We start from the raw sequence: 13,333 nt of genomic DNA on the forward strand, positions 1-13,333 counted from the left end.
ATGATATACTTAATTAACAGTTATTAGAGAAAATAAGTCAAAACGCCACCCTGAGTTGCAAGCTGCTTCACCTGGAATCAGTGGCTTCTTGTCCAGTGGCCCGTGATGGTTGTGGTAAAGTGGCACGGCCCTCCTTGTTCCTAGCAGACAGCGCTAGTTGGGGACAGCCATGCCATTCAGCCAGACTTTGGCATTTTCTTTTGGCTTCAGAGATTATTTTCTTCTCATAAATCCTGGTTGAGGAGACACATTGTTTTGGAGTTGTGGTTCAGGTGCGCCTGTATAGCTTTAGTCAGCTGTGATGCTGACAACCATCTGTTGGCTGTCTCTGTCATTAAAGCAGTTACAGTCCTGCTCCCTCAGCAAGTCCAGATGGCAACAGGAGTGGCATGCTCGGAACTCAGCCTTTCTTTCTTCTGCAGTCAGGGAGCCGCCAGGCATACGGTTTGCCTCATTCTGTGCACTGTCTTATCTCTTATTTCAGGGGATTCGACATTGGAAATCACTTCTGTGAGTGGATGTATGATTATAGCTATGAAAAGTACCCTTTTTTCAGAGCAAACATCCGGAAGTATCCCACCAAGAAACAACAGGTAGGAGATGAGTTTTTGTATACTTGATAGGAAAATTACATCAATTTCATCCAGTTAGAATTACATCTTCTTTTTTATTTTTTGAGACAGGGTCTCACTCTGTTTCCCAGACTGGAGTACAGATCGCAGTAGTGCGATCATGGCTCCCTGTACCTTTGACCTCCTGCGCTCAGGTGATCCTCTCGCCTCAGCCTCCCAAGGAGGTGGGACCACAGGCGCATGCCACCACGCTCAGCTAATTGTATTTTTTGTAGAGATGGAGTTTCACCAAGTTGCCCAGGCTGGTCTCAAACTCCTGGGCTCAAGTGATTTTCCTGCCTCAGCCTCCCAAACTGCTGGGATTACAGTTGTGAGCTACCACCCCTGCCCTACATCTTCATTTTTAAAGTTAACCTTTTAAAGTTTGGTTTATGTTAAAAAATGTTATTTTGTTTCTGTTAAATGTAGACACAAATTTGACCTTTTAGTCCAGCTTATTAAAAATCTCTGTGTCAGAGATACTTACATTCAGAGAAGAGCTTTAGCATCCTTTGTAGTTCCTTCTAGTGTTTTCTGAAAAACCCAGCCTTGATTCCGCTTTCTGGCCATCTTTTTGGCGATCACTGACCTTTTTCTATTCATTTCACACTGTGGAGAGAGAAGTAATCTTTCGGGCACCAGGGTTTAGTAATGGAAGGAAATGTCTTTGGTGTTAACAGTTCCCTTTCCTGTCCTGAATGGTGGGAGGAGGCTGGTAATTGTGTGGAGAATAGTTCTCATGGGAGTTTCCTCCTGGGATCTTTCTCTCCCATTCCTCAGCCCAGCACTGAAGCCTTGGTAGCGGTGCTGAAGTTGAGTAGGACTGGGAGGGTGCACCAAGCCTGCCTCCAAAATAATGGTCTCCAGTTTTAAGTGCTACTCTAAATGGGAAAAGTATGCTGAAGAGCCTAGACACTGTATCTCCACTAGAAATCCTGGGGAGAGAGAGCAGCTGAAAACCTAGCAAAGGTTGGCTCACTGGTGCCAGCCCAGGATGTCGGAGATGCTGAACATCATGTTGAGTGTGTGTCTCCCAGTATGTCACAGTAGATGCATATGCTTCGTGACAGCTATTGACAGTCTGTTTTAACCATCATTGATCCTAACACAATTACTTTTTTTTAAGCTCCATTTTATTTCCAGTTACTTGCCTGCATTCCAAAATGACTTTGAAAACCTCAGTACTGAAGAAAAATCCATTATAGAAGAAGAAATGTTGCTTGAAGTCAATAGGTAACGTTTTTCCTTTTTTGATTTGTAAAGATAGCGTTCCTCTTTATAGACTATATTTGGGATGCTTCCTTGCAATTATGAGTATTTTAGAGCTTCTTTTTTTGTTTTTGTTTTTGTTTTTGAGACAGAGTCTTGCTCTGTCACGTAGGCTGGAGTGCAGTGGCGCAATTTTGGCTCCTGCAACCTCGGCCTCCCAGGTTCAAGCAGTTCTCCTGTCTCAGCCTCCCAAGTAGCTGGGAGTACAGGGGCCTGCCACCATGTCCAGCTAATTTTTGTATTTTTTAGTAGAGATGGGGTTTTTGCCATGTTGGCCAGGCTGGTCTTGGACTCCTGACCTCTGGTGATCCACCCACCTCAGCCTCCCATGCTGGGATTACAGGTGTGAGCCACCGCGCCCGACCTAGGAGCTTCTTTTTAATCGTACATCTTTAGGACTTGCCCTTTGTCAAAAATAGAATTTGCTACTTCTCCATTGTGGCTGAGACTATGCAGAACTTTCAGATCTGAGCATACAGCAGGCAGAGTATATTAGTCTGTTCTCACATGGCTACAAAGATACTACCTGAGACTGGGTAATTTATAAAGAAAGGAGGTTTAATTAACTCACAGTTCTGCATGGCCAGGAAGGCCTCAGGAAACTTACAATCATAGCAGAAGGCAAAGGGGAAGCAAGGCACTTCTTACATGGCACCAGGAGAGAGAGGGGCAGAGAGACAGAGAAGAAGGTTGAACTACCAAACACTTTTAAAACCATCAGATCTCATGAGAACCCCCTCACTATTGGGAGGACAGCATGGGGGAAACCACCCCCATGATCCGGTTACCTCCTACCAGTCCCTCCCTCCACACATGGGGATTACAATTAAAGATGAGATTTGGGTGGGGAGACAGAGACAAACCATATCACAAGAAGAGGTCCCGTGTCCAAGAAGGGTCAGGACACTTTGTGACATTCTGAACTGTCATCCAGACACAACAACCCAGCCATACAGGGTTGCTGCCACCCAGGGCCTACAGAATTTTTTTTCTTCTTTTTTGAGATGGGATGTTGCTCTGTCACCCAGATTGGAGTGCAGCAATGCGATCATGGCTCACTGCAGCCTCTAACTCTTAGCGAGCCTCTTGCCTCAGCCTCCCAAGTAACTGGGACTACAGGCACGTGCCACCATGCCTGCCTAATTTTTGTATTTTTTTTGTAGAGACGGGGTCTTGCTCTGTTGCCCAGGCTGGTCATGAACTCCTGGGCTCAAGTGGTTCTCCTGCCTCGGCCTCCCAAAGTGCTAGGATTACAGACGTGGGCCACTGCACCTGGCCGTGCAAACTTGTCACTGATGCTTGTGGAGTGGTGGGCACCGTTTGCTGTGTTTGACTCTTCAGTTTCTCCTAGAAAATGACTAAACTCATGTTTATCAGTTTTAAGTCTTGCTTTTTACTGTTTTTTCAAGTTTTCAAAGCAGGGTCCTGAAACTTGCAGATTCTGCAAAGGTCTAGACCACTATTTGTCCATCTCTTTAGTCAAGAGGCCTGTGGGTTGTTCCTATTATTTGGGGTCTCCTGTGACGTTATTTGGTAAAATTGCTGTTGAAGTCACTGTGGCCCACCTCATCTTTCCACTGCACTTACCACAGTCATCTCCTCATGGCCTCCAGAGTGCTCACCCCCCACACTAAGTGTGATGTCACATCTGCCTACCTGCCGCGCCCCACCACAGCGTACATTATCTCTTTCTGTTTCTTGAACTGGTGGAAATAGAAAAAGGTAGATGAAGGAGAACCCAGACAGAAAGGGTAGCACAAGGGACTCTAGTGGGCTGAGGACCACAGGATGAACAGAGAGTAGGGTTGGAGGATACTAGAGCAGGCACTCCTAAATTTGAGCTTTATCTTCATGTAGATGAACCCTCAGGGTATCGTTTGAGGAGAAACTTGGATTCGCAGTGACTTGGAGGCTTGGTATGGCCTAGAGATGGTGACGTGGCTCACACTCTCTCATCTGCTCTTTTCACTTCTGTGTGACAGGAGGGGATGGGACAAGGATGGGATTTAGAAGTCTCTTGCTCAAGGAGTGAGAGCTTCATCCCGCGTCCAGCAAAGGGCTGCCTCTTGGTTGCTGATGCTGTGCACCCTCCCTTGTAGCAGGCTTGCTTTATTTTCTGCCAGCATAGCCACCCAGGCCTTCACCTGCACCCTGTGAATGTGAATATATTCACCCTGTGAATATATTATGGCCAAGTGGCATTGACATGTGCCATGGCCAGACCAGCTGTGTGTGTTCATACTCACCAGTGCACCTGTCACTAGCAGGTGAAGGAAGGGTGTGGGAGTGGTTTTCCCATTTTTCTTAGTTAGTCCCATGGAATATAGACCCATGATTTGCCAACACCAACTAGGTTTGCATCCACACAAGTTAAAATGTCCATCTGGCATGAAATCATTTCATCAGTCCTGTAACTGATACTGTATGTCTCATATGTGTTTCTTGCTTTTATCATTCCAGGTTTGCCCTTGCATCTCATTTCCTCTGGGGACTTTGGTCCATTGTACAGGCCAAGATTTCATCTATTGAATTTGGGTACATGGTATGTTTTAGCAGCGTTTTTTTTTTTCCATCCTACTCCCGGGTAAAAATGCTATAGTATTTGTGAATGCTTGGCAGCAAATGACCATTCCTTACAGAGGGTTCTCTGTCTCCCCAAGTACCCGAATGTGGTGACCTGGTGGCATCAGGACAGTGTGGCTCAGCCCAGGAAGCCAGGGGAGAAGCCGCTGTCACTGATGCCGTGGTTGCCTTTGGAGGTTGCCCTCACTTCCAGGCCAGCAGACCTTGCCTCCCCGGCTTCAGAGAAGGGCCAGGTAGTCCTGCAATCCTGATGGGGAATGTAGGCATCTGCACCCTGGAGGTCCAGCTGTGACCTCAATCCCTTCTGACACAGGGGACAGTAAGTGAAGAAGAGTGGGTGGCTCTTGCCTGTGCTGTGGAAGGTTTTATTTCTCGGGTACCACTTCATTCTCCAGCCTGTAGTGCCCAACTTTGGGTTGGAAGCTGGTAATTACTGAATTAGACCTCCTGTTTTTCACAGGCATGTTTGTAACCAAGCTAGGCTGTCATTTACTTTTAACCTTAAGAATTGTCAGCTGGGTGCAGTGGCTCACACCTGTAATCCCAGCACTTTGGGAGGCTGAGGTGGGCAGATCACCTGAGGTCAGGAGTTTGAGACCATCCTGGCCAACGTGGAGAAACCCCATCTCTACTAAAAATACAAAAATTAGCATGCGTGGTGGCGGGCATCTGTAATCTCGCCTACTCAGGAGGCTGAGGCAGGAGAATGCTTGAACCCAGGAGGCGGAGGCTTCAGTGAGCTGAAATCATGCCACTGCACTCCAGCTTGGGTTACAGAGCAAGATTCTGTCTCAAAAAAAAAAAAAAAAAAAGAACTGTCATTGATACAGAAATAGAAAGGTTTTTTTTTTTTGTTTTTTGGTTTTTGGTTTTTTTTTTTTTTTGAGGCGGAGTCTCGCTCTGTCGCCCAGGCCGGAGTGCAGTGGCCGGATCTCGGCTCACTGCAAGCTCCGCCTCCCGGATTTACGCCATTCTCCTGCCTCAGCCTCCCGAGTAGCTGGGACTACAGGCGCCCGCCACCTCGCCCGGCTAGTTTTTTGTATTTTTTAGTAGAGACGGGGTTTCACTGTGTTAACCAGGATGGTCTCGATCTCCTGACCTCGTGATCCACCCATCTCGGCCTCCCAAAGTGCTGGGATTACAGGCTTGAGCCACCGCGCCCGGCCGAAATAGAAAGTATTTTTAACCATCAGACAAACCTTTCTGTTGTTCCATAGTGAATGAATGTTGGTGAGTTGTCTTGGGGTGGGGGACAACACAAATGTCTACAGTCTAGTGAGCTGCCTTCCTTCGGGACAGGGATGGGACTAGTTCATTTTGTCCTCCTCAGTTTTATACTAGAATGATTTCTACTTCTAGGCAGAAGGTTTGGTAATGCAAAGATGATGTTAGGTAAAAGAAAGGGACATTGGATTTTTAAAGCAGATTTGAGTCATGGTCAAATGATACTGTAAGACAAAGCATACTTCGTAACAAGGAATATTACTAGAGATAAGGGCATTTTGTGATAATAAAGGCATCAGTACATCCAGAGGACATTAAAAATCCTTGTCTTGCTTCAAAAGACATGATGTTAAAACTGACAAAAGTGAAAGAAGAAACTGGCAGATTCATGATTAAAGTTGGAGATCTCGGCCGGATGTGGTGGCTCATGCCTGTAATCCCAGCACTTTGGGAGGCCGAGGCGGGTGGATCACTTGAGGTCAGGAGTTCGAGACCAGCCTGACCAACATGGTGAAACCCTGTCTCTACTAAAAATACAAAAATTAGCTGGGCATGGTGGCAAATGCCTGTAATCCCAGCTACTTAGGGAGGCTGAGGCAGGAGAATCACTTGAACCCGGGAAGCGGAGTTTGCAGTGAGCTGAGATGGCACCATTGCACTCCAACCTGGGCAATAAGAGCGAAACTCTATCTCAAAAAGAAAAACAAAACAAACGTAGGAGATCTCACCACTCCTCTTCTGTGATTAGAACAAGGAAGAACACACACAGAAGGAGAGAGAGGGCCTGACAACTCTCCCTGCCAGCCTGGCCTCGTGCATGTTCATTAAACCCACCAGCAGCTGCAGAGTGCACGTTATTTTCAAATGAATATGGAATATTCCTCAAGATAGACCATATGCTGGGCCATCAAACAGGTCTTGATAAATTCAAAGGGAATGAAGTAATACCGAATATGTTCTCAGTGAAATTTAAGTGGAAATCAACAACAAAAGATATCTAGAAAATTCTCAATTATTTGGAAATTAAACAATACATTTCTAAATAAGCCCTGGGTCAAAGAAATTAAAAAGAAAATGAGAAAATATTTTACACTGAATTATAATGAAAACATAGCATGTCAGTATTTGTGGGATATACATAAAGCAGTATTTAGAAACTTATGGCTTTGTAGCTTAAATGTTTATATTACATAAGAAGAAATATTACACAAAATCCCTATCAAAACATTGGCAAAAATTAAATCCATTAACATATGTAGAAGGATAATATATTATAGCCAAGTGGCATTTATCCCTGGAATGTAAGGCTGGTTTGTATTTGAAAAAATCAGTTCATATAATTCTTCATATTAACAGAATGAAGGTGAAAAACCATATGATTATTTCAGGAACCACAGGAAAAAGAATTTGTCAAGATCCAATGTGATTTAAAAAAATCTCAGCAAACTAGGACTAGAGGGGATGTTCCTCAGCCAAATAAAGGCATGTATGAAAAACCCACAGCCAGCCAGGTGCAGTGGCTCATGCCTATAGTCCCAGCATATTGGGAGGCCAAGGCAAGTGGATCACCTGAGGTTGGGAGTTCGAGACCAGCCTGACCAACATGGAGAAACGCCGTCTCTACTACAAATACAAAATTAGCGTGAGGTGGCACACGCCTGTAATCCCAGCTACTTGGGAGACAGGCAGGAGAATCGCTTGAGTCCGGGAGGCAGAGGTTGCAGAGAGCCGAGATCACGCCACTGCACTCCAGCCTGGGAAACAGAGCAAGACCCCATCTCAAAAACAAAACAAAACAAATCAGATGGAACAGAATATAGTGCCCAGAAATAGATCCATATGTATATAATCACCTGGTACTCAACAGAAAGGCCAAGGTAATTTAAGAGGGAAAGGATTATATTTTCAAAAAACGATGCAAGAACATTTGAAGAGTCCTATGGAGAAAAAACTGAACCTGATTCCGTGCCATAAACAGCAGTCAACTTGAAACAGGTAACAGACCTAAATGTGAAGGCTAAAACTATTAAGTTTCTGTGAGAAAACACAAGAGAAAAGCTTAGTGACCTAGGCCGGGCGCGGTGGCTCACGCCTGTAATCCCAGCACTTCGGGAGGCTGAGGCGGGCAGATCACAAGGTCAGGAGATTGAGACCATCCTGGCTAACACGGTGAAAACCCGTCTCTACTGAAAATACAAAAAATTAGCCGGGCCTGGTGGCAGGCGCCTGTAGTCCCAGCTGCTCGCCTGTAGTCCCAGCTGCTCGGGAGGCTGAGGCAGTAGAATGGCGTGAACCTGGGAGGCGGAGCTTGCAGTGAGCAGAGGTTGCGCCACTGCACTCCAGCCTGGGGGACAGAGCGAGACTCTGTCTCCAAAAAAAAAAAAGCTTACTGACTTAAGCACAGATTTATTGGGTTACATAAAGCACTAGCCATAAAAGAGGAAAAAATAGAGTAAGTTGCTGTGAGCAGGAAACACATAAAAACCAAAGTGCTTTTTCCCATTCCTTTCATCAGCAACAATCATCACCACAGAAGACTAAAGTCGGGGGGCGGTTCTCCCCCCCTCACAAACAAGCAATCAGTTCTGGAGTGGATAGCAGATGGGTGTCCTTCAATTCCATTACGACACTGTCTACCTGGGGAGAGAATCAGACCCCACAGGTTGAGGGCTGAGACCTTAAGACTGCCCTCCACTTCTGACACCAGTTGCAAGTCCAGGCCTCTGGAATTTCTGACCAACCAGCCATATGTTGGGGTTCCCATGTTCCCCTCCTTGGGTTCAATTAATTTGCTAGAGCGGCGGACAGAACTCAGGGAAACATGTAAGTTTACCGGTGTATTTTTTTTTAAGACGGGGTCTCACTGTATTGCCCAGGCTGTCTCCAACTTCTGGACTCAAGTGATCCTCTTGCCTCAGCCTTCCAAGTAGCTGGGACTACAGACATTCCGCCACCATGCTTAGCTAACAAAGGGTATTTTAAGGGTGAAGAGATACATAGGTGGGGTGAGGTCTGAAAGGATTCTGAGCACAGGAGCTGCTGTCCCTGCGGGTGGGTTGGGGAACTCATTCTTGTTCACCTTCCTGTCAGCCTCCACCTGCGGTTCTCTAGAAACTCCCCAAACCCTGTCCTCTTGGGCATTTTATGGAAATGTCATTGGATAGGTATGATTGAAACATGGACAACCATGTTGAAATGTGATTGGACCAAAAAAGGTGTGATCTAAACCCGGCAAGGCCTGACCAGGTTCTTCGGGCCTCTTTGCACAGCGTTCCTTATCCCAGGGTATGAGGCAGGACCCTCTCCGGAATAAGAGTCTTATGACCCACAGTCAGATCAGAGTCTAGCTTTGGGCAGGTGAAAGGACGGCAGAAGGTCAGAGAGGGAGATTCTGTTTACTGTAGTAAGGGCTATGGGAGTTATGAGACAGGGACCAGCTACAAAAACACTCGTATATATCATCACAGTTGGACTTCATCAAAATGAAAAACTCTTTGAACGATATCATGGAGAAAATGAAAAGGCAAGCCACAGACTGGGAGAAAATAGTACAAATGTATATTTAATAAAGGATTCATATTTAGGATATATAAAGAACTCATAACTCAGCCAGAAACCAAACAGCCTGCATTATTATTATTATTATTATTATTATTATTATTATTATTATTATTTCGAGATGGAGTTTCGCTCTTGTTGCCCAGGCTGGAGTTCAATGGCACGATCTCGGCTCACCACAACCTCTGCCTCCTGGGTTCAAATGATTCTCCTGCCTCAGCCTCCCGAGTAGCTGGGATTACAGGCATGCACCACCACACCCGGCTAATTTTGTTTTTGTATTTTTAGTAGAGACGGGGTTTCTTTGTGTTGGTCAGGCTGGTCTCCAACTTCTAACCTCAGGTGATCCGCCCGCCTTGGCCTCCCAAAGTACTGGGAAAACAGGCGTGAGCCACCACACCCAGTCTCAGCCTGCTTTATAAATGGATAGAAGATTTGGACACTTAAGAGAAACACATGGCCAGTAAGAATCTTTTCATGTGTTTCATATAATTAGTCGTTAAAGAAATATGAATCAAAGCCTCATTGCGATACCCTACACACCCACAGTGATGGCTAAAACTTGAAAGAACTGACAGTCTCAAATGTTGGCGAGCAGATAGAGCAATGGGAATGCGCGTGCACTGCTGCTGGGAATGCAGTCTGCGACAGCCGGCGTGAAGATGCATGCGTTAGACCACCCAGCAGCCCTCCTGGGGAATTTTTCCAGAACAAATGAAAACAGATTCCACACCAAGACTTGCACTCAAACGCTCATAGCAACTTCATTTGTTTGTTTGTTTTTGAGACAGAGTCTCACTCTGTTGCCCAGGCAGGAGTGCAGTGGCCCAATCTTGCCTCACTGCAACCTCTGCCTCCTGGGTTCAAGCCATTCTCCTGCCTCAGCCTCCTGAGTAGCTGGGATTACAGGCGTGTGCCACTGCACCCAGCTAATTTTTGTATTTTTAGTAGAGGGGGTTTCTCCATATTGGCCAGGCTGGTCTTGAACTCCTGACCTCAAGTAATCTGCCGGCCTTGGCCTCCCAAAGTGTTGGGATTACAGGTGTGAGCCACCGTGCCTGGCCTGCAGCTTCATTTGTAATTGTCCCAAACTGGAAGCAGCCTCAATGCCAGTCAGCAGATGCGTGGATACTACAGTGCCAGATCCGTGTACTGAGAACACTTGGCAGTGCAAAGGAAGGTGGCACGAATGCATGACAGCATGGGCCACTCAGAGGCATCACGCTGAGAAGCTAGGCACGAGGGTACATACTGTATGGTGGCATTTATGTGCTACTCTAGGAAAGAAAAGTCCAATCCATAGTGACAAAAATTGAGTCGGTGGCTGCCTGTGGCCAACTGCAAGAGGCCCATGGGAGCTTGTAGGGATGCTGGAAACACAGGTCTCCTCCTGACTGCAGTGGTGGAGAACTGGCTGGATGCATCTGTGAAAGCCCTCAAACTGGACACTTAAAATGGGCTCATGCTTATAGAGTAGAAATTACAGCTCAGAGTTAATTTTTCAAAAAAGTGTTATTGTAATCTTCCTGGCTTCTAGAATTGCAGACTTTTAGATTAGGAGTGGGTCTTTGAGATTGTGTTGTCCTCACTGATAGACAGATGAGGGAAGAGACCCAGAAAAATACAGTGGCAGAAACAGAACACCAAGCCAGGTGTTCTCCCTTGCCTCTCAGTGTCTTTCTTAAAAGTCATGCTGCAGGAGATCCCGGGAAATAGGCAACGGGCATCCTCTTTTTTCTCCCCTTCTATTCTAGACTTGCCTATGTCCCAGGGGCCTTTTGCTCTAAAAAGTGTGTTATGTCGGTCAGCCAGTGCCCAGAGCACCCAAGGTTAACAAGGTGATGAATGGTAGCAGTGCCAAGCGTGTGGACGAGACGTCCATCCTGAGAGGCAGGGCTGGGCTGGCCCATGCCTGTAAACAGGCCTCCTGAGAATGAAGGTGTGCAGGGTGGGCCAGGAGCTTGAGGAGCCTGCACCTGCGGAGCAGCCCTGCTGCACAGGCCAGTCCTGTGCTGTTGGTCTCGTGGGTCCGTGCCCTCAGCTCTTGCCAGGGGTGGGGTTTGGGGGACACATGGGCAGGGGCAGGCCAGCAGGATTCCTTGCTTCTCTTTGCTCTTTCCTAGGACTACGCCCAAGCAAGGTTTGATGCCTATTTCCACCAGAAGAGGAAGCTTGGGGTGTGACTGTGGGGAGGACTCCATCCACCTCATCACTGGACTGCATGGGGAGGCGGCGGAGCGGGGTCCTCTCTGTGCTTCGACTACTGCTCCTGTGGCAGGAGGCTTTGGGTGGCTCACTACTGAACACAGATGTTTATGATACTAAAGACTGTATTAAAATGGAGCGACATTTATTTCACCTCTTGTTTACAATTTCACTAGGACTCAGAAACGAGATTGGGAAGCAGAAATATAGTGCAATAGTGCAACATCTCTGAATCCTTTTAATCTAGAGAAGGCGTTTCATATTTGGGGGCTAAGGTTTCCAGTCAGAAAGGGCAAACAGCAAGAGTAAGCAGTGTTACTTGCAGGTACTTTGGTTAATGTTGATTTAAATTTTTTTTTTTTTTCATGAATGTGCTGGTGAACACTGTGAGCAGGCTTTTGTAGATGGCGATGTGTTATAGACGCTGCTCATTCCCAAGGGACGGCAAGTGAGCAGAGATGTACTGTGAAGTCGCCAGTCACTACTGCAAGGTAGCTTCTGCCTGGGGCCCCCAGAAGCTGCTCCTGTATCCTCTTGGTCCCATGGCTGAAGCTGGAGCAGTGGATTGCTGCCGCCTGCGTGTGGAGCACAGCTCTCCCCTCCTGCTGGGCGTGTGTGACATTGATGAATTTCACTGTACTGCGTGTGACTTCTCCCTGCCCTTCCTCCTGATGGAGTGTGCAGACAGCCGTGCATGGCCATGGGGCAGTGTGAGGACCTCCCTGTCTCCCAGCTCCCCTCCCGGGGGAGCCAGCTGATTGACCCAGCTCTTTGGGCCTCTCCTGCCCTTTGCTCTGCCTGAAGTGTGGGATCCTGTTGAGTGGGCTGGGCCGCCCCCGGGCAGGGTGAGGGAAACCCTGGCCTGGGTTCTCTGAGGGCTCAGTTTCCCGGCCCTTACCTTTCCCGATGTCCCTGACATCATCATTCTTGTGGGAGACAGCAGCCTCTATGTGGTGAACGGCGTGGATTGAGTGTAGCTGTGAAATCCATATATATGAAATGTCCCGCGGGATACAGTCTTAGCTGACTTTTTTTACTCTGAACTCTTATTTGAATTGTTTTTTGTGCATATATTTCTGCTACCACAGAGATTGTCCTATACAAATAAAATAATAAAAACCCAACCTCAAGCTGTCACCCTTGGATGTGTCCTAAATCTCAGGGAGGGCTCCTGGTACCTGAAGGAGCCCATGGACGGCTCCATCTGCACCCACCCAGTCCCTCAGCTCAGCAGTGCCCCACTGCTCTCAGCTGGCATCCCAGCAGCGTGTGACCCCATCAGCCCTCCTCCACCTCCTCTTCTTCCCTGTCACACTCTGGTTTCCCTGCTTCTAGCCCAGAAATGAAGAGCCCTGGAGGACGTTGGAGACTGGGAGCAGCGCTGGTGCCTGGGGACACTGAGTGGCTGGGCAGGGGCAGGGGCAGGAGGGAGGCTTTCACTATTCACCCTTCTAGAGAGTTACAGTTTTAAACAGGTGAAGCCAAACTGAATTGAACAGCAGTGGTGTTGCACTCCTGCATAGGAGCTCTGGTGGCTTCTCACTCACCATCTTCCTGTGCCCAGGCCACTGCTGGCCTCACTTAGCCCTCACCTCTGCCTGGTCCTTCACACACGAGCTCACTTGCAGTCTCCTTGCAGAGATCCATTTGGAGCCGATCTTCCAATACTGGGCTCCTTCACTTTGCCCTGCTGTCAGCTCAGTTACAATCTCAGGCCTTGCTATTCTACCCAAGACACTGGCATTCCCTAAACCACCCTAGGCCCGGCCCTGGCCCATCATTTCTCTCCATGCACCTTAACTTTCCTGGAGCCCCTGGTGGTCTCTGCATCAGGCCATAAGCTCACATGGACAGGGATGGGCTCGGGCCTGTGCTGTTCACTG

At 47.4% G+C, this 13,333-nt stretch overlaps 1 protein-coding gene across 6 annotated transcripts in view; it reads left to right on the plus strand.

Annotated features, from left to right (window-relative positions):
- CHKA (choline kinase alpha) overlaps positions 1–12,574 on the plus strand; it is a 72,058-nt gene extending 59,484 nt beyond the window's left edge. For 4 of the 6 annotated variants that reach the window (XM_028833151.2, XM_015113516.3, XM_015113517.3 and 1 more), the window contains 4 exons: positions 485–593; positions 1,738–1,844; positions 4,341–4,422; positions 11,369–12,574. In XM_028833151.2, the coding sequence (XP_028688984.1) occupies positions 485–593; positions 1,738–1,844; positions 4,341–4,422; positions 11,369–11,428 (358 nt within the window). In that variant the 3' untranslated portion in view covers positions 11,429–12,574. Of the gene's footprint in view, positions 1–484; positions 594–1,737; positions 1,869–4,286; positions 4,423–4,540; positions 4,783–11,368 lie in introns of all 6 variants that reach the window. The other 2 variants (XR_013403479.1, XR_013403480.1) reach the window with 2 other exon arrangements.
- The last annotated feature ends 759 nt before the right edge of the window (positions 12,575–13,333 follow it).

The sequence above is a fragment of the Macaca mulatta genome, chromosome 14 (genome assembly GCF_049350105.2).
Source record: "Macaca mulatta isolate MMU2019108-1 chromosome 14, T2T-MMU8v2.0, whole genome shotgun sequence".
Lineage (NCBI taxonomy): Eukaryota > Metazoa > Chordata > Mammalia > Primates > Cercopithecidae > Macaca > Macaca mulatta.